The sequence below is a fragment of the Trematomus bernacchii genome, unplaced genomic scaffold (genome assembly GCF_902827165.1).
Source record: "Trematomus bernacchii unplaced genomic scaffold, fTreBer1.1, whole genome shotgun sequence".
NCBI lineage: Eukaryota > Metazoa > Chordata > Actinopteri > Perciformes > Nototheniidae > Trematomus > Trematomus bernacchii.
The window spans coordinates 2,921,209-2,941,899 of NW_022987524.1; the positions used below are offsets into that span (position 1 = coordinate 2,921,209).

A 20,691-nucleotide genomic window follows, 5' to 3' on the forward strand; every position below is an offset into this window, starting at 1 on the left:
CAAGTGCGAGGAAACGGCTTGTAGCTGCCACATTTTTGCCGCTCTTGGACTACGGGGATGTTGTGTACATGAACGCCTCAGCTCACTCACTTCATCTGCTGGACGCTGTCTACCATGGGGCTCTGAGGTTCATAACCAACTGTAAACCCCTCACACACCATTGCACGCTGTACTCTTTAGTCAACTGGACATCATTATCAATGCGCAGATCACTGCACTGGTACAAACTCATCTATACCGCTATGCTTGGACTGCTGCCCCTCTACATATCCACTTACATATCACACAAACAGTACGGCTATAGCCTACGATCTCAACATGACATCACTCTGTCCGTCCCCTCAGTTCGCACGGTGCTTGGAAAAAAAGCCATATCATACTCTGCCCCCTCGACCTGGAACACACTTCAGCAGGAACTTAAGCTGACCAGTTTGATACCCATCACGGATTTTAAACTAATTTTAAAAAAGCTGGAGAAATCATCTGTGGGTGTTTGCACCTGCTTTAACTGACTGCTGTGTGGATTTCGGTGACTGCTTTTTTTACGATGTTGTATTTTGTTGTTGCCTCTGTGTTTGGTGTCGTCTGTCTGTAACTTTGTGTGGTAGTGTTACCACTGACAGGTCTCTCTTGGAAATGAGACCTTGTGTCTCAATGAGATTTTAAACCTGTATAAATAAAGGCTAAATAAAAAAAAAAAAAATTTGCTTCCATAGTATTCAGCCTGTTCAACATTTTCTTAAAAGCAACTAGAATTAAAGAGACAATTTAATGTTGTTTTTGTTTTCCTGACAATCTACCGATCCACACTCCAGTCCATTAGGTGGCGGTAATGCGCATTTTAATTGGTTGCCAACCGCCAATAAACCTCAGAAGAAGAAGAAGAAGAAGAAGAAGAAGAAGAAGAAGAAGTTTTACACATGCCACTTTTCTCCTGAAAATGTCCACACTCCAGACACTGAAAACCTTCATCAGCCAGCGGCTTGCTGTCGCTGTGGAGGAGATATCTGGGCTGCTGGAAACAACAATCTCAAACTATGAAGAAGAGATCTCCCGCCAACGGAGGCTGCTCTCCAACGAGAGGTCCGGGTCCCAGATCCACACCGCAGGTATCTGATCCACTGCTCCGCTGAAACTCAGCAATATATCGCTATTCCTCTCTTCTACCTGTAAAGCAGCGGACTAGTTGTTTTGTCGTGTTTGATAAAAGGTCGTTTAGCTCCCGTGGCATCAATCTAAGAGTTTGAGCATTCCCGGTCTTCAAAGTAAAACGGAAATTCAAACACACAGTACTGTCCATTTGATCTTTGGCATATTACACAAAGGGTCTGCTAAATCAATACAAGAGGAATTTGGCGTTATTTTATTACGAGTATGGGCAATATGGCCAAATTAGTGTTTCATGGTAAAGGCAAGCATAGGCCTGATTTTATAACATGGTAAATGTTACTTTACACTTTTTCTCTGACTTCAATTAACTAGTTTCCTGCAGAGGGCTACTCCATTGGGGTTCAAGAGATAACTTGTAGAATCACAGCTAGGTTCATAGATCACTTTGAAGTTTAAGGCTCTCAAGTCATATTAAGAAGAACAGCTCAATACATTTTCGAAGTAAATTAACTGCTTCCCACATGTCCTCCTTCTACAGAAGCTGGTCAGCTGTGAGCCGTGGCTCAGCTCCATCTGACTGGACAGGGTTTATCTGCTGCACAAAGTGTTTTTAGAATGTTCCTTTGTGTGGATCATTAACTGTATATAGTCTGTTTTAAATCCAGTCCTCCCCATCATCCAATCATGCTAATCCTAATTTGTCCCGCTCTTTTCAAGTTTTTTTAATCTATGAATAATTGTCAAAAGTTACATTAGACTACAGAGTTGTTTTGTGTTTGTGTGCTGCCTTCCGTACTACTGATCCTAGTGGACTCTAGGCCTGGATAGACTGAGTTGGAATGGAAGGAGGGGAGGCATTGTTTCCTGTCCCTTATCAACCATGTAACACATTTTATTCTCAGACCTGGAGTGATACTGAGGCAACATTTACACGAGAACGAAGCGGCTTGTATCTGCATAGTTTCTCTTGCGTATAGCCCTATTATTTACACGAGGCCGTAACAAACGGACCCCACAAACGATAACGGGTCCCAAGGTGGATAGATTTGCAAACGAAACTCTCTGGGGGGTCAAACGAGTCTGTGTAATCGCCTCTATACGAATATTTCCTGAAAAAATAACGATAGCCTCTGCTGCTCACTGCTGTAGCATGGTCAGTAGCTACTGTCAGTAGCTACTGCTAGTGCTACTGCTACTGACCATACTACAGATGTTAGTACAACATCTACAGCTCGACCATGCTACAGATGTTAGTGCAAAATCTACAGCTCCTCTACCACAACCATCAGCAACAAGTGGACATGGAGAATTACATGAACTACTACATGTGGCTAAATCCACCGAGGGGCATAAACAGAAGGGTAGCCATGGCAACATTGCTCCGGGCTGCTCCGGGGTCTTCTTCACGGCTTTTGGTGTATTTTGTGGCGGAAGTTACAGCGCCACTTACAGTCCCGGCATATGTACTACAGTGTGTCCAGCGCTTTCGAGCGGTCTCGTGTGGAAGTACAGCACCACTTACAGTCCCGGCATATGTACTACAGCGTTTCCAGCGGTCTCGTTTGAACAGACACGTTAAATGAAACGAATGCATGTGAACGGAAGACTTTTTTGAAAACGCATACTGTTCATAAACGCAAACGTTCCCGTGTAAAAGCAGCCTGAAAGTGTAAAGAAGGAATAACACTGCATAGCTTAGTGGTTCCCAAACGTTTTCAGTCAGGCCCTTCTTGGGTAATTGGAAGTATTTGTGAGCCCCCCGCAGCCTGGTTCCCACCGAGATTGGTAGGATTAATTATATATAGTTGTACAAACATTACATTTTCTCTACTAATAATAACAAGACACACAGATCTATAATTTTACATTTTTATCATAGATTGAACATGAACTTAAGTGCTTGTATTGGCAAATGACCCTGTGCCACTGTGAAATAATTAAGGCTAATTGAAACAAGCAGGCCTACTTCCCTGGGTAGTAGATTTTTAATTAAAAAATGTTTTATGAATATATATATATATATATATATATATATATATATATATATATATATATATATATATATATTCATAAAACATTTTTTTCATGATCAATCATTATAAAACATATATAAATATAAGGCATATTTATACTTTTTTTTTTCTTCAAAATACCAAACAGATCATGCATTTTAGCCATGCCTCATTTTGCTCAATTTGACAATTTCTAGCTCTGTTTGTGCAGGGGCAGATTCAGTGAGAACAGCACCATCTACTGGCCTGGCATATGTACTACAGCGTCTCCAGCGCTTTCGAACGGCAATGGCCGTGGCTGTCTCCTCCTGATTGGTGGAGTTGGCCCAATAGCTGTAGCGCCACCGTCCTGACGTCAGGACAGTGGAATTGAGGCGAATATTTGTAATGTTCAGAGGTTGTTGTGTTTAATATTCATGAGAATATTTGTCATTGTTCAAATGATAATAAACAAACATATAAAGCATATTTGTCCACTCATATAAGAGTATTAAAAACTTGAAAAATATCCCTCTAAGGTACATTTAGAACAGATAAAAAATGTGCGATTAATCGCTATTAACTATGGACAATCATGTGATTAATCGCGATTAAATATTTTAATCGACTGACAGCCTTAATATATATATATATATATGTAGTTTACTTGATTAGAGCTACCTGTTTTATAATTATGGTTTGTAAAATACAATTATTCGATACCATAACAGGACGGATCGTTTAGGATTGATTGCATATGAACATACAGTGTATGGGTGATTTGAGCGGACTGCCCAGGTATATCAAGGCTGCCTGTGTTTCTTCTTTTCGTCCAAGAAAAAGGTGCCTTCATTGCCTAGTGGAGGCATGATGCTACTGGGAACCCAAGGGCCCCCTATTTAGCAGGCTAATGGGATCTTGGGAGTTTGTGATAATTAATTCTGGAAGGAGGTACAGGGTTCCCTTGTGTAAGCAATGGTTATTAACACTTGATTGTCCATCTGTCAGTTAAAAAGATCAACAAAAAACCTATGGAGGCTTGTAAATTGGTCATGGTTTTGTTATTCCTGTAGCTCTTAACATGGTTAATGGTGTGTGACTAATTGGTTGGCTGTTTCTCTGTCAGGACGACTAGTTCATATGTGCTCTGACTTACTTAATGTGTTTTTTAAAGTGATAAGTGGTCCAAATGCAACTCTTTTTTTCTCAAAAGCAATCTTCTTCCATGGCAACCATAAAGTACCATCGAAGAATGTTTTAACCTTAGATATAGCTATACATCCTGGTTTCAGGACCACAGGAACATGTTTAACTCTCATGTATAACCGCTTGTGTTTCTTTTATTTGCAGATATGCAACAAGCTTTTAAATTTCGAGTCGTCATCCATCACGAAATAAAGAAGATAACTTTTCAAAATGGCCTCCCCTCATCTGTGGAGGATTTGATTAAAGTGTTTAAACAAGCTTTTACCATCACCACAGAAATAGGTCTTCAGTACAAAGATACTGACTTTGATGACTTCTTCACTCTAACCTCTACAAGTGACCTCAAGGATAAAGACACACTCAAGGTAGTGCACATTCCACCAGGCTTCTTAAAGTCCACAGTCTCTCAGGAGCACAACCATGACACATCTGACATGTCCCCTGTCGATGATCTGCCCTCTGTGGAAGACCCAGTCATTCCCAGCCCCCCTGCCACTGACAGGCGTAACCTGTGGCCTGCCGTCTTTCCAATTCCCGTTTTCTCCTACAACACAGAGATGGCTTTGCAGCAAGGCAATGACATTTTTTTAAAAGATGGAACCCTGCTGACGTCACAAAGTGTTAAATCGGACATTCTGGAGCGCCTGGCTGAGGCCATGTTTTCCTACACAGCTTATCCCAATGATCCACAGAGGACCGCCGTTGCACATGCACTTATAGAGAGGCACCCCTGCTTGAGGGAGCCCGGCTCCTATAACGGATGTGACGGGTGGCAGCAAAGCCTAAAGTACAAATGTGCAAACTACAGGAGCAAACTTAAAGCCCATGGAAACCCTGAACTGATGATTAATACACTGAAACACAAGCAAGAGGGTGACAGAAAACCTGCCAAAAATGTAAAGAAACCAAGGAAATCTGAGGTAAACTACTACCCCCCACACCCAGCCGGTGAAACAGATGACAGCCTGGAGAATACAAGACTTGAGCTCATTTCAGCAAGCAAGTCCAGGGACAATAGCCAGATGATGAATGACATGATGTCGAGAACATACAGCTGTAGAAGAAGAGAAGTGGTCGGCCAGTCCATGCAAGTGGCACAATTCTATGAGAGATGGCCTGCCCTCTTCAATCCTGTACAGGTAAAGAAACTGGTTGAATGACCCTCCCACACCCTGTAGTGTAGCAAAGTAGGGTTTGTGAGAGACTCACTAAATGGGAATCTTAAGAAATGTTACTATATTTTTCCCCCAAACTTTATATCTGTCAAAAGTATTTCAGCCAGTGTTGGAATTAAAGTTTTTCTTTTACTCATATTATTTACCAGACACAGTTTTGTAATCATACTTTTAAAAAAAAAGAAAACTCACTTATGCTTTACGTTTAAGAAAAAACCCAACAAATGTTCCAATTGCAAATTCTACATTTGATATGTATTCATGTTTGTTTATCCTTTTGAATCTCTCTGTCACACTGCAGCTGCCAGAGCTTATCATGGACCCTTTCTCAGAGCATCACCGTGTTTTTCATCTTTCATCTCATTTCAAACCTTTACTTATGCAGGTGAATCCCTTTGAGATCATTTATCTCTTTTTCAAGGGTGACCTGCTGCAAGTAGGTTCCACATGAATACATATAAGGCAAGGCAATTTGATTTATATAGCACTTTTCAGCACGTGGCGATTCAAAGTGCTTTACAGATTAAAAGCAAAAGACATTTAAGAACAAATACAGCATAAATACATTAACATGTTATAAACATAACAGAAAAACAAAAAGGACATCATACAGCATATTTACAGCGACTACAGTTTACATAGCTAGTAACATTTACAGGTTCCAACAGTTTCCGATGGGATAGCATCTATCCTTAACCCAACGTGTGGGGGCATATGCAGTCTCATACCGATTTTTCAATGCTGCGTTTTTGTTCAACCACTCTGAGCACTTATTTTTGCAAGTTACTGAACTTTTCTAGAAAACTGTGGTGACGTTGACAAAATCCTCTCCTCCAGATAAATGAAGAGTTCCGAAGGTGCAACACTATTCCCCTGGAGTCAACGTTTATGTCTCAGCTGGACAGGTTCACTTCAAAGTTCCTGCAGTTATTCAGCTCAAAGGGAGGAGCTGTTGGACAGCGCATGAAGGGCTTCATGACTGAACTAAGACAGGTGAGGAAGGGGTGTAGAACCAAGACAAACAATAAATGAATCTGGAGCTTAAGGTTTATTCCAATTGTCTTTGGTTTTGAATTTTTTTTTTCATGTTCACCAAGCCATAAGGTTCTACTTTTATTTATGATCCAATTATATATATATATATATATATATATATATATATATAATATCTGTATGTATATTTTGTATTTTGACATGTATATTTTATATTTTATTTTATTTTATTTCTATTCTTGTATATTTTGTTTTATTGTAAAATGCCTTTTATGCTGCCCAATCCCAATTTGGGATCAATAAAGTACGATCTATCTATCTATCTATGATTAACTGTAGGATCAACATGTGTCCGTGGTGAAGAAGAGGGACGTGATTCTGAGATGCCTCATTGAGTACCTGGGGGAGAGTGTGCCTGAGCTCATCTCCGACTACTACGTAAGTATTGCCCTTATTGCTGTGTTTTAAGGCGTGTTTGTATATATGTATAGATGTATGCATACACACACTTGCATATATGTTTATATATATTTTATGCATATATATATATATATATATATATATATATATATATATATATATATATATATATATATATATATATATATATATATATATATATATATATATATATATATATATATATATATATATATATATATATATATATATATATATATATATATATAGTAACTTTTTAAACAAAGTGCAAAATTCTAAGTAATTCCAAAAGATTGAAATAAACTAAATGAGTACTTCAATAAAAAAGTGAAATCCAGTTACAGATCAGTCAGGATAGACTGCATGGTGGTTACCTCCGCTGACCCAAAACCAAGACTCCCTTTTTAATCCTGTAGCGCAGCCCCTCCCACTTGGCTCGACCTTTTGAAGAGGAAATACAATTTATACAAAATAAAACAATTCCTGCTCCTTATATTCCTCTACATTGAGTCATTATTTGAAATGGATTACATGAATTATTTTAATGTTTTCTTATTTCAAAGCTTGTCAACTGCAATGTATGTTTTATAGAGAACAGCAGAGACGAAAGTGCATCAAGACCTTCAAGCTGAAAGTATGAGGATCTATGTCTGCCAGCAGCCAGATGCAGTGGGCATCATCATTGATGGAACTCCAGTGATGACAGATCTGGATAACCTGCCCAAAGCCTGCTGCCTTCTCCTTGGCCTCACATATGCCCTAAATCTGGATTATCCTCCCAAACTGGCCAAGACTTTTGAAGTCTTTCAAAGACTATTTGTAGGACTTGATATGCTTCAACCAAAGCAAACCTCCAAGTTCATCAGCCTGAAAAACAAACTCTTCACCTAGACAATTGCTGTGTGCTTTTTTACTTTGTCAAGTCTCCGTTTTTACAAGTGTATAACCTTTAGGAGCTGTGAAGGTGTCTGGTTATTTGACATTAAGGATTGCACTGCAGGTTCGTAGTTCACACGTAGTGTGTTAAAGACTATATATATATATATATATATATATATATATACTAAGGATTAAAACATTGAACTGAATTTAAGAATTTTAAGCAACTTAAAACTGACAAAGGGAACATTTGGCATTTTTCCACAAGTATGGTTGTGAAACCTTAGTGCACATCCTCCTTTAATTGAATCGAGTAAAACAATGAAACCAGCAGCTTTCAGGGCTTAGCTCTGGCTCAAACAGTTCTCAATTAAGATGCATTTATTTTCTATGCAAGCTCAAAAATGTAGCTTAATTATTTTATGATTTTCTCTTAGGGGGAAAATAATACTGAGATTAGTGTTAACATTTTCCAAAAAATTACTGCTTTTTATTCATTTATTTTTTTAAATGGACATTTAGGCCTAGGGGGTGGCTGGAGAAATTTCTCACTACGAGTTTACAATTCTCAAACAAAATGAAAGGTTTCAAGATGTTTGTGTTGTAGAGTTGATCTGTTCTCACAGACTTTCACACTCTGAATTCTGAATAATCTAAAGAGAATGATATAAAATGTAAAAGGGTCTGTAGGATTTAAAAAAACAACATTGCAGGGTTTTTTTTTTTTCGCTTTTCACTGATGGAAATAAAAGCATTATCATGGTTAGCACGTAATATTTATTGGCTATTATTTATTAATACATTAAAATGATTAATGTCCTTGTATTTTGCCTCGGATATATTATAACATATTGGGTGGCTTGGACAGAAATACCTAGGGTCAAAAATCATTAAATCGATGAACCATTAAATATGTGTTTGCTCTAGTGAGCCATAACTATTCGATATCGTTTATCAACTGTAGATATAAACTAACTTAAATCCTGATATAAATTCTGCTCAGTATGAATTGGATTGCTAATATTGGTACAGGAGGTAGCAGGGTTCAAAGATTGGGTACATGGCTACTGAGTCCATTTTAACTCAACCACGTTATTGACATTGTCTGAGTGTCAGGGCCAATCCAGGGTGAAACACCAAAGATCCAGGAGTACATCAGGAAGATGGCCACGAGATGACCGTTTTTTTGAATAGTTTTGTAAGTTGCTGCAGTGAACACGAATATGCCGTCAGGCCTTCTCCAGTCACCACTTGTCACATCTTTACCTCATGCACATACAGATTGGTAAAATAAGCAAAGGCCCGACAAAAAAAGGAGGTAAATTCATGGACATAGCTGCCTGGTTACATTATGCTTTATTGTTTTACTTTTTTCATTTTCTGGTGATGAACTCATTGCATTAGCCACACGTTTAATTAAGTGTATTGTGTAAGACAACAGAACAATGTAAACTCAAAATATGAAACCAAGATATTTAGTATTAACCTGTGTCCTTTGCTCAGTTTTTGAAAAAAATAAAACCTGCCTTTCATTAATCATATTCAGACAGACCAACACTGAAATTGCACAACACATGACCAAATAGCAGAGGTAATAGTTGACAAGTAAAAATCACATTGGAGCTAACAGTAGGCAGTTTTTGCCAGAAATAACTTTGGTCTTACATCATTCAAAGAGCTAAGTAAAACAATACAGGGTATTTTTAGTGTGAATGCTGTTTACAGCATTCCACTATAGTTCTTCGATTTCTTTATTCTTATTTCAGCCAATACTTTGGCTCTCCATAACTTCAGTTTATTTTCAGCTACAGAAACCATTCAAATATTAAACTTTTCAGCTTTTTAAACTCTTTTTTTAACATGGAAGTCAATGGGAGGAGCCTTCAAATCCTCTTTTCCTACACCTTGCGCCAAATGCTACTCCTTCCACATACTTTCAGCTAGACACTTCATTCCAACTTTCAAATGATCACAAGACCTTCAGCTATAAAACTTGTTCTTCAGATTTTTGATATCTTTTACACTTTTTGAGATATTTAACTTAGTTTGGAGCTTGGTAGAGCGGCCTTTTTCAGATTTTAACATTAGTGTGGATGGAGCAGCTTGTTAAGTCTAGAGTGCTTTGATCTCAAAACAGAGTGCAGCAGTGCTTGAAATTCTCCACAAAAAATGTTTTAAACTTGCCATAATTCCCAAACCCTACACTCCGGACATATTTTTTCATGAAAAATGTAGGAAAACCTCTCCTAGGTTGGAAAATAAAAAAAAATGAAGAAGAAATATTAAACAAAATGCCTCTTGAGGGCATGAAGAGACAAAAAGTCCACCTAGCTCCCAATTGATTCCCATGTTAAATCTTTCTGGAACTTTCTTCAGAACAGAGAGAAGTACACTTTAGACAAACTGCTCCCATCTCCACATTTTACACACAAAACCAAAAAAGGAGGTTGTGGTGATCCGACTGATGTGTTCAAAGGAGAGGTTGCAGTTGAAAATAACTCCAATATTGCAGATGTTTTTGGAGGGACAGTGGAGTAATCAATCATAGGGAGGTATTAAAGGCACGTCCAGCTGGGAGGAGACAAGCTGGAGGGATTATATCTCCACGCTGGCCTGGGAGGGCCTTATGGGGCATTTCCACCATGGCGCGGAGCGCGGTTTAAGCGTGCCGTGTCGTGCCGGGCCCGTTTTTGGTTGCGCTTCCACTAGGCCTAGTTCCGGCCCGGGGGTACTTTTTCACCTCTTTTCTGGCCCGACAAAATCGTGGTTCTATCGGGGCCAACAAACAGGGCTGAGTTTGCTAAACTAGAGAGAGAATCGCCGGCAAGGGGGCTACAACTACAACAAGATGAACATATTTGACCGTGATTTAATTGTAATACACGTTTCAAAATGATGCCGAAGTAACAACATACTGATACCGGTTAGTAAAAACCATGAATTAATGCTTTGTCAAGTCTGCAGACAGACGGCAGGCGAAAAACCTTTTAAAATGCGTGTTTTCTAAATGGAGATCGGCTAAGCTAACGCAGTATATGCTCCGACCGTCCACACTCACAACAACGGCCTATACAGACATAAATAAACCAGCGACTGTATTCACCATGACACAGGCAGTCTGTGGTTTGTACTTGTTTAACTTTTGTTTAGTTTCTGAACATATATGAGGAGCTGTGAGCTCTGAGTGCTAACAGCTAACGGCTGTGTTGTTTTTCTGGGGTTCTCATTGAAGATGACGTCACGGCTCCGCCTACACTGCGTTACTATAGTAACTACCCCAGTTCCTAAACTGTAATGGAAGCGCAGCATGAAGTGAGCCGGCCCTAACAAGGCCCAACGCGGCCTAGCAGTACCGAGCGAGGCCGAGGCCGACCGTGTGGTGGAAATGCGCCATTAGAGTCCCCCCAGCCAGAGGAGGCCCTCTGCTGCTTCCCCCGAGACCCGACCCCGGATAAGTGGTTGATGATGGATGGATGGATGGATGGATGGGTGGAACAGGTTGTTGGAGTTGAGCTGTACTTTAAAGAGTTGGGTAGAGACTACACGTTCCAGGATATTTGAAAGACAAGGAAAATGGATTTGGGCTTGACATTGACCAGGGTCTCTTGGGGAGGGGCTTACTGATTGGGGGCCAGATCGAATGATGAAGGAGTTGATGTCAGTGATGAGTGGAGAAATGCTGGGAGACTGTCCTTCACTAGATGGATCAAGCTTTTCATCCTAAGAAACAAAGTCCTGAATGGTTACGAGCAAGACCAGGGATTTCCTGCTTGTTATTTGCCGTTGTGGACGGTTTTGGTTGACCTGTAAAGATTATTCGTTTTTTGTTTTGTACAAAGGGATTATTTGTTTAAACCTACAGTCTATGGTTTAAACCGACGAGTCAAAAATCACGGATGCTGATGATGATGAACTGAAATTGTATTCTAAGCTTCTTCTTCCCCCTTTTGAACATGAAGGTAACTATTTGAGTATTTATTTCTATACCTTGTTAAGTATTTTGTTATTTTGCTTCTTTTTATTATTATTTTTTCCTTTTTTCTTGTTTGTTTTTAACATGTTCAATCCTGATAATCAGGTTAGAGATCTCAAATGGGGTCCCAGGGGATACTGCATCTCTGCCATGTAACATGAATAGTCCTTTCTCCCTTTAACTGGTGGAATATTAGCTAGCTAGCTGCACATGAATACCCAGGGTTTGCTTATTAGACACTGTAGTTAAATGTTGACCATTCCATTGAAAGCGTGTTTGAGAGCAATTCAAATGTGTTGTTTGTGCACAGCATTTACACAGTTTAAGACAAAGTCAAGAACCATGAAAAAATACATCTGACAGATAAAGCTATAGAGAAAAGGCAGGAAGACTTAGTCTACAGAAGTATGAACAAATAGAAATGCTTTGGTATGTTCTGCGCATCCTGTCTGCAAAGTCTCCAGGTAACAGGAAAAATGGTTCTGCCAGATGTCCTCAAACTGGTGATACAATTGGCAGAGTATTCATAACACACCAAATCAGGATCACAGCAGAACCCATTCCACATCTAGAACACAGTGTCTGCTGCCATTACCAATGTCAAGGTCAAGGGTAAATACTTTACTTTGAAAGAAACATACCAACACTATGACCGCAAATGTAAAGGCTTTATTAAGGTAATGCAGAAGAAATTTCAATAAGATAAAAAATCAAGAGGAAAAGTTGTGATAGCTCAGAAGTATCAAAGTAATCACAGAGTCGGGTTTCTTACCGGTAAAATGAAGCGTTCCTTCCTGCAGGAGCTTTCCCTCCACCTCTCTCTTCAGTTCTTTGTAGTCTTCGGTCAGCAGCTCAATGTGTTCCTCATGGAGAATAACTCCTGACACACATGCACAAATGTTGACTGAGATATTAGAATGAAACATTTATTTTAGGTAAGGCCTGTGTGTTTTTTCTAAAGTAACAGAGCCGATGACTTATCTTAGGATGTAGTCATTTATGAAGTCCTATCAGGAGCACCCAATGTTCACCTTCATAGTGGAAGATGTTTGATGTTTTGACTCTGCCTGATACAAATAATTATGTGAACGGCTCAGGCCAATCCTGAATCCCGCACATAGCTGCACACTCTCGGCCCCTGTCTGTGAATGAAGCGCTTGCAATAGATCAGCACATACACTGTGTGCTCAATTATTAGGCAAGTGAGTATTTTGACCATATCATCATTTATGTGCATATTTTCAAACTCCAAGCTGAATAAACTTAAATGTGTATTGGATTTAAGCATATCAGGTGAAGATGATTAATGAGGGAGGGTGTGGCCTAAGGACATCAACACCCTACATGAAGGTGTGCAGAATTATTAGGCAGCTCCTTTTCCTCAGGCAAAATGGGCCAAAAAGGAGATTGTAAAATGTCTTTCAGAGGGATGCAGCTCTTGACATTTCTAAGATATTGGGGCGTGATCACAGAACCATCAAAGGTTTTGTTGAAAATAATGAACAGGGTCGCAAGAAACGTGTTGAGACAAAAATACGCAAATTAACTTCCAAAGATCTGAGAAGAATCAAACGTGAAGCCACCAGGAAGCCATTATCCTCCAGTGCTGTCAAATTCTAGAACTGTGACCTACCTGAGGGCGCAGAAGTCTCAGGTGTTCAGAGACACGGCCAAGGGAAGGAAGGCTGAAACCACCACTGAACAAGACACATGAGTAAACGTCAAGACTGGGCCAAGAAATATCTGGAGACAGATTTTTGAAAGGTTTTCTGGACTGATGAGATGAGGGTGACTTTTGATGGATGGGTGGCTGGATCAGTACCGGGCACAGAGTTCCACTTCAACTCAGACGCCAGCAAGGTGGAGGTGGTGTATGTTTTATTAAAGATGAGGTAGTTTGACCTTTTCGGGTTGAAGATGGACTCAAAATCAACTCCCAAACCTACTGCCAGTTTTTAGAAGACACTTTCTTCCATCAGTGGTACAGGAAACAGTCTGCATCTTTCAGGAAGACCATGATTTTATGAAGGACAATGCTCCATCGCATGCATCAAAGTACTCCTCTACGCCTTAAAGAGGAAAGAATAATGATGGCCCCCTTCCTCCCCTGACCTAAACCATATTCAGAACTTGTGGACCCTTCTTTTTTTCCTTACTTTATTATTATTGATTTTTTACATGCATAGAATACAAAGAGGAAAGGAAAGAAAAGCACAGACAAGCATAGAAAAATAAAAAAACTAATTGGGTCAATGAGTAACTTTGTTATCGTTTGTTTAGTTAATTAGCTTGGGAGTTGTTTCCTTCCAGTCTGTTTCTTTTTTTGTATAGTCCTGTCAGGAACTGAATTTCAAAATAAAATAACCGGAAACAGACGTAGGCCTATATGGGACATTTCGAGCATCATTGCGATACACACAGGGGTTAAGTTGGGATTTGATATGTGGGGGGGCTCTGTATGGAGGTGCGAGAGGGGGGCGGAGGTCGAGGATCTCATTATTTGACCTTAAGGGATATACACTGTGGCCCTAAAGCAACTGCTCCATTATCTGTATCAAAAGCACACATTGATGCCATCAAATGTCACAATAAAAATAGAAAGTACTACAAATAAACTGGAATTCATTTACATCTTAAATTATTAATATATATACACAAAAAAAGGTTTACAAATATCCAACCTTCAAATTGCTTTTTTAAATCAACACTGCTCTGCACACTTGCTAAAGAACATTTGTGTGGAAATCTCAATTCATTTGTAGGGCTGCGTGAGTATGGCCAAAAGTATGGGAGTAAATCTCACTGTAAACTATTTAATCATCACCAAATTCTGTGTTATTATGACTGATCATAACTCAGCTTTATGCAGACATACATTTAGCATGGTGTACAGGGTCGGTTTTTGGCATAGGCGACATAGGCGGTCGCCTAGGGCGCCAGATCTGGGGGGGAAAAAAACCTTTTTGACTGTTTGCGCTCATCCTAATTTTCAGCCTTGATGTAACAACATTCATAATTAAGTAAAGGTAACACCCTTTTCACCCCGGTTAGACTTTTCATTTGCCCTGTACGACGGGCGCTGTAAGTGATGAAAGTGGGGGGTGTTGGCTTATCAGGCGTCCGCAGCTCACAGCCAAAGTGGGCGTGGGAGCGAGAGAGAGAGATAAATGCAATTTATGTAAACAAATATTTCCAAGGCACTCCTTTATAATTATTTGGATAAACAGGTTTGAAATCATTTCAATGTATACTATAGGACAGTAAACCAGAAATATCCTTTAAAACTTGAGAGATATAAAAATATGCATAAATACATTTTAACTAGGTAAAATAAGATATGAATGAACAACAAAAATAAAATAAGTTACATGTATTTGTTATTGGCTATGGTTGGTTATTGGTTATGTTCACATATTTGATTATTAAAATGTAAACCGATCTTTTTAATATGGGTGTTTAGAGTTGTACCCCCTAGATCTAGTCTCTAGTAATGTGTGCTTAAAGTGCACCAGATTGAAGCATTTTACTTTACATTTTCACACACACACACACACACACACACACACACACACACACACACACACACACACACACACACACACACACACACACACACACACACACACACACACACACACCTTTGTATTGTCTTTCCCACACATATGCCATGTACACAGGGGAGCAAGACTGTGTTTACCTAGCTATCTTAATTAATGTTATCCATCTGAACTAAATCACAGACTTCATTCATCATTCATCCATGGCATGCATTCTCACTCTTTCTATACAGAGTCAGATTAAAGAAGTAGAAATACACAAAACTTACCGTAGGCAGATGGCGAGTCGCTCGGCGGGTCCGATTGACAAACGCATACTGGTGTCCGCCTTTGTAATCAGTGGACCCACTTTGCCGAGCAACTCGTCGAAATGGTCTTTGCTCATCTTGAAGTACTGCTGAAACAGTACGTCATCCAGACGGAGCTTTTGGACCAGAACGCACACACACGTGAGCAGAGACACACGTTCACTAAGCGGAAAAACTATATCATGTCACAGAGATCTGCTATTTTAAAATAAAGTCAACAACACATATCGACCCTAAATAAAGTCTATATTAAGAACGAGAGATGGTTTAAAATATGGCTTAAACAAATGACAAATGAGCGAGGGTGATGACGTCATGCCTGCCTACAAGCAGTAGCGCTGAGCAAAGTGACTAGAAGGCAACCACACACTTATATAAAAAAAACACACTTTATAAAGTCAGGCAACACTAACCAGGCTTCGTGTGATTCTGTTTATTTGTACCTTACTTTGACCATCCGTTCGCTGTTATTGATCATTGTGGAGAGCAGGCAGACGTTTTGTTTGTTATTATAGCAGCTATCGGATGGAATCAATACATGGGCTGCACAGGTTGTCATGTCCGACTATCACAAGTAGAATCATAATGAAAAATACGCCGGTAAAATGTGCCTGTAGAAAACGGCTTAGCAAGTAGTCAGTTTAGCTTCGGTTGCTATGCTAACATCACCCATGTTATACCAGAGAAACTTTCATAACAGCGTTGTGATGCCAAACAGCGTCAATTCAGACTGACACACATTCACTTAAGGGGAACTGGGGATATGTATCAGCTGCTTGTGTGACAGTCAGACAGTGAATACTTTAGAGCCGTGTGAGCTAACCCGGAGCTAACGGGAGAATAAACTCCCGTTGAAGAGCAGCCAGCACTGCAGCGGTCGGTAAATGTCGCTGGAACACATTAATAAACAATGAACCACGGCACTCTGGAGAAAAGTATAAGGTTGGAGAAGTCGTTATTTAATTTAATCTGGCTTCGTATGATTACAAGCAACACGATCATCGACCTGACGCAGTCCCCCGTTGTTGTTGTTGTTGTTGTGAGCTCCGTTGGGGAGAAAATCAGCGATGTAAACGGTGACGTCATGACGCAGCAGCGGCAGCTCTGGACGGTGTGAACAGAGCGGGAGCAGAAAAGGGAAACCGGAGCTGAACCAGAAAAGCTCTAGCTAGGAGCTCGAAAGGGAAAAGCGCTGGTGTGAAAGCCGCATTTGTCTTTATGTAGAGAGTAACGAAGTAAAGTAATATATCACTTTTGAGCAACGACCCCATCACTGGTGGTAAAGTACAAATAAGCCTTGTTACTCAACAGGTCATACATTTTGGAGATTCATCTCAAGTCGATCCTAAATCTTCCTGGAGAAAAATGTAAATTTGATTGAAAATGGTGTGAAAGCTGTGAAAAAGGAACAGGACAGCATGAGTCAGATGTAGGACTGCCCCTTCAGGAGACACTCTGTCACCCAGCTCTGAGATCAGTCTTCTGCAGCATACACGGAAGTCTACCCCCCCGCTCTCTGCATCGTCACAGCGCTGCACTGGTGAGTTCACTCTTTTATAATTATATATATATATATATATATATATATATATATATATATATATATATATAAGATATATATATAAATATAAGAGTAATACATATATTACAGTGACACCCACAGTCTGTTGTTGTTTGCTTGATTTTTGAATTTCTTAAGCTATGAAATGTATGAATGCTTGTTTATTTTTGGTTAATTCTGGTTTGAAACTGGCATAATGATGGTTAGGTGTGCATTCACATGAAATGGGTGTTATCTGGAGCATTCGACCAATCACAAACATGGAGAAGCGTACTGACAGCGCAGCGTCATACTTCCTGAATGAAAAGTGAATTATAATATTAGTCAAATATGAAGAAGTTAAACTTTAAACATCCATGACTTAAACACTTTACCCAGGATAAAAGCCACATAGCTGCACCTGCAAGGTGAATACAGCTGGTAAAAGAAAAATTGTTTGAATGCGTACATTAACAGGTTTATGATATCACAGCCCCAAGACACGAGTGGATCTGACTTTAATTACATTTGACTCGAGTGTTTCGTCAACTTAATGTGTTGCTTAAAATAATACTTGTGCATACAGTATGTGACACTGTGAGTGTTGCACGGCCAGATACGGCTCAAGAAGCTGACTCAGATAAGGACATATATGATACATTATGATGTGATATGATATGAATGATAATGGGACACATCGACGTCTGCACTCACAGTGGACTGTACGTAATGTTACTCTGATCCGGTTACTTATGTTGTGGCAGATATGGCTTGGTAACATCTTGCGTCAAGAACCTTAAATCCACCCTCTGAACTTAGTTCACTGCTTCATCTGGCTTTGTGAAATAAAACAGTGGAGTTCTACATTTAAAAAGAAATGATGTAATAGAGGTCGAATGAAGTGAACAAGCTACAGGTTTGCCAACTGACATTAGTGCTCATCAAGCTTATAGCCCCATTTATTTTCCTTGATTAGCAAAGGCCGCTTTGTGGAATTACCACACTAAACAGTGAGGACCAAGTGTCCAAATAATAAAAACTATTCTTAAAAACGTTTTATAAAAATGAAATCAAGAAAGCAGAGATGGAGTGTATGAAACATAGGCTGTATGTATACAAATGGTTATAATATTAGGTATGATGGTCATTATAATAGGTATGGAACCTAGTACAGCTGCAATGACTTATCTCCGAGAACAAGTCTTACATACCAGCTTTGGGAGGTGGGAATTTTTTACTCTCAGTTCCTGTTCTTTATTTTGAGAGTCACAAACGAAATCCACACAAAATGACAGATCACACAAGAGTCATTGGTTTAACTGTTAGTTATTTCATTAGACACTCTGTAGTTACTCTCTGACTTTTGTGTTGTATGTATCCTCATTATTTGTTTACCAAATCTTCTCGATCTAATTTCTTCAGGTGAAATATGAACATGAAATAGATGTAACTTCCATGACCTTTTAACAAGCAGCCAGACCATGTGACCACTTATCAGACCAATTGACTTGTTAGCAATTTCTTCAACTTGCAGAAAAGTGACTAACATGGTTCCCTAATGTCTCACAGGTCAAAACCCAGCCATGAGCTATGATGACGACTATTCTGTGTTTATGGAAATGTATGAAGCCAATAGCTCAACTGATCCCAGCTATGTGGTTAATGAAACTGTCAAGCTCTGTTCAAAGCAGGCTCTCAACCAGTTTGGTGCAAGACTCATCCCAGTTTTCTACTACACCATCTTCCTCCTGAGTTACCTTGGCAACGGGCTTGTTCTCTTTATCATCTCCAAGTTTGAGAAGCTCAGCACAGTGACAAACATCTTCCTTCTGAATTTGGTCCTCTCCAACCTTCTATTTGCCTCCAGTCTCCCCTTTTGGGCGACATACCATCTGTCTGAGTGGATCTTTGGTGTGGCTCTGTGTAAGATCGTAAGCAGTGCGTACTTCATCGGCTTTTACAGCTCAATCCTATTCCTCACACTCATGACATTTGACCGATACCTTGCAGTGGTGCATGCAGTGGCAGCCACCAAGAGCAGGAAGAAGGCATATGCCATTACTGCGTCAGTGGCAGTTTGGTGCATCAGTATTGTAGCTAGTGTGAAAGAGCTGGTTTTCCAAAATGTGGGAAAGAGTCTATTCAATGGGCTGACATGTGATGAGTCGGGATACTCCGAGAGCACCATGGAGCGCTGGCGGCTGGTCACTTACTATCAACAATTCCTGCTCTTCTTCCTCCTCCCTCTCACCATGGTGATGTACTGCTACATTAGCATCACTATCCGCATTTTGTCTACCCGCATCAAGGAGAAATGTCGCGCCATCAAGGTCATATTTGTCATAATCTTCACCTTCTTCGCCTGCTGGACACCCTACAACATCGTCATCCTCCTTCGAGCTCTTCAGGTCACCAGCAAGGAGGAAGACTGTTCCTACTCGGAAAGCTTGGACTATGCACTGTATGTGACCCGGAACATAGCCTATCTGTATTGTTGCATTAGTCCTGTGTTTTACACATTTGTGGGAAAGAAGTTCCAGAGCCACTTCAGAAGGCTGATGGCTAAAAAGATTCCCTGTCTGAAGAGACACATGAGCACCAGCAGCCAGAGCACCAGGAGCACCTCTCAGAGGACACACTCTGCCTACGAGTACTAGACACACACACACATACATACACATACACATACACATACACACACATACACACACATACACATACATATACACACACACACACACACACACACACACACACACACACACACACACACACACACACACACACACACACACACACACACACACACACACACACACACACACACACACACACACACACACAGTCTATATTAAGAATGCATCTTTTAATCAGTATGTGTATTCAGTTGGCTTGGTTACCAACCATGCAAAGTTGGGGAAATGATGGGGAACATTATTTAGACTTCAGAAACAGGTTTATTACCAGGTGGTTAACACGTACGAGGAATTTTACTTGGTGTCGTGGTGCATACATAAAAGTAAAACAAAAAATGAAAAACACAGATAGAGAATTATTTCAATAAAACTATAATAACCTAAACAAATTATAAGAAATATAGAGCACAGACTTAATAGACCACAAAAAAACAAGCTTCTGAAATGTAGCTAGTTCGGTCACATGTGTTAGCCCGGCACATTGACATCTTGGACATGTTGTTATGGGAACACAAAATCACATGACCTGGCCCGTGACCCACCAGACTGTTCAGGGTGTGTCACTTTGGGACTTCATGAGATAAAATAAAGGCTAAAGCTGAATAAGGAACTTTCCAGAACATTTAAATGTCATGTAACACCTGTGTCTCGGTGGGTTCTTATGGGTTAATTGGAACGTTTTTAAAGGCATTTATCTGACATGATAAGGACCTCAAGTAAGTCAATGAATTCAATGAAAAGATCAAAACCAGCAATGTGTTTCTCACTACTTTCTGACTCTGTAACCTAAAAATGGCCTCCCCATCCCAACCAAACAATAAT

At 39.8% G+C, this 20,691-nt stretch overlaps 2 protein-coding genes across 3 annotated transcripts; both read left to right on the forward strand.

Annotated features, from left to right (window-relative positions):
• Positions 1-666: 666 nt before the first annotated feature.
• On the forward strand, positions 667-9,336 carry LOC117473734. 2 transcript variants are annotated; one of them, XM_034119515.1, is made up of 6 exons: positions 667-1,109; positions 4,452-5,446; positions 5,784-5,867; positions 6,320-6,475; positions 6,815-6,913; positions 7,508-9,336. In XM_034119515.1, exons 1-6 carry the CDS (start codon positions 833-835, stop codon positions 7,805-7,807), a joined length of 1,911 nt encoding a protein of 636 aa, XP_033975406.1. In that variant the 5' UTR covers positions 667-832; the 3' UTR covers positions 7,808-9,336. The 2 variants fall into 2 exon arrangements, with proteins under 2 accessions (XP_033975406.1, XP_033975414.1); XM_034119523.1 differs by lacking the exon at positions 5,784-5,867 and having other exon boundaries at positions 853-1,109.
• Positions 9,337-17,100: 7,764 nt separating this feature from the next.
• Positions 17,101-19,901, forward strand: LOC117473744 (C-C chemokine receptor type 8-like). The gene is made up of 2 exons (XM_034119537.1): positions 17,101-17,173; positions 18,743-19,901. Exon 2 carries the CDS (start codon positions 18,757-18,759, stop codon positions 19,828-19,830), a length of 1,074 nt encoding a protein of 357 aa, XP_033975428.1. The 5' UTR covers positions 17,101-17,173; positions 18,743-18,756; the 3' UTR covers positions 19,831-19,901.
• Positions 19,902-20,691: the final 790 nt, after the last annotated feature.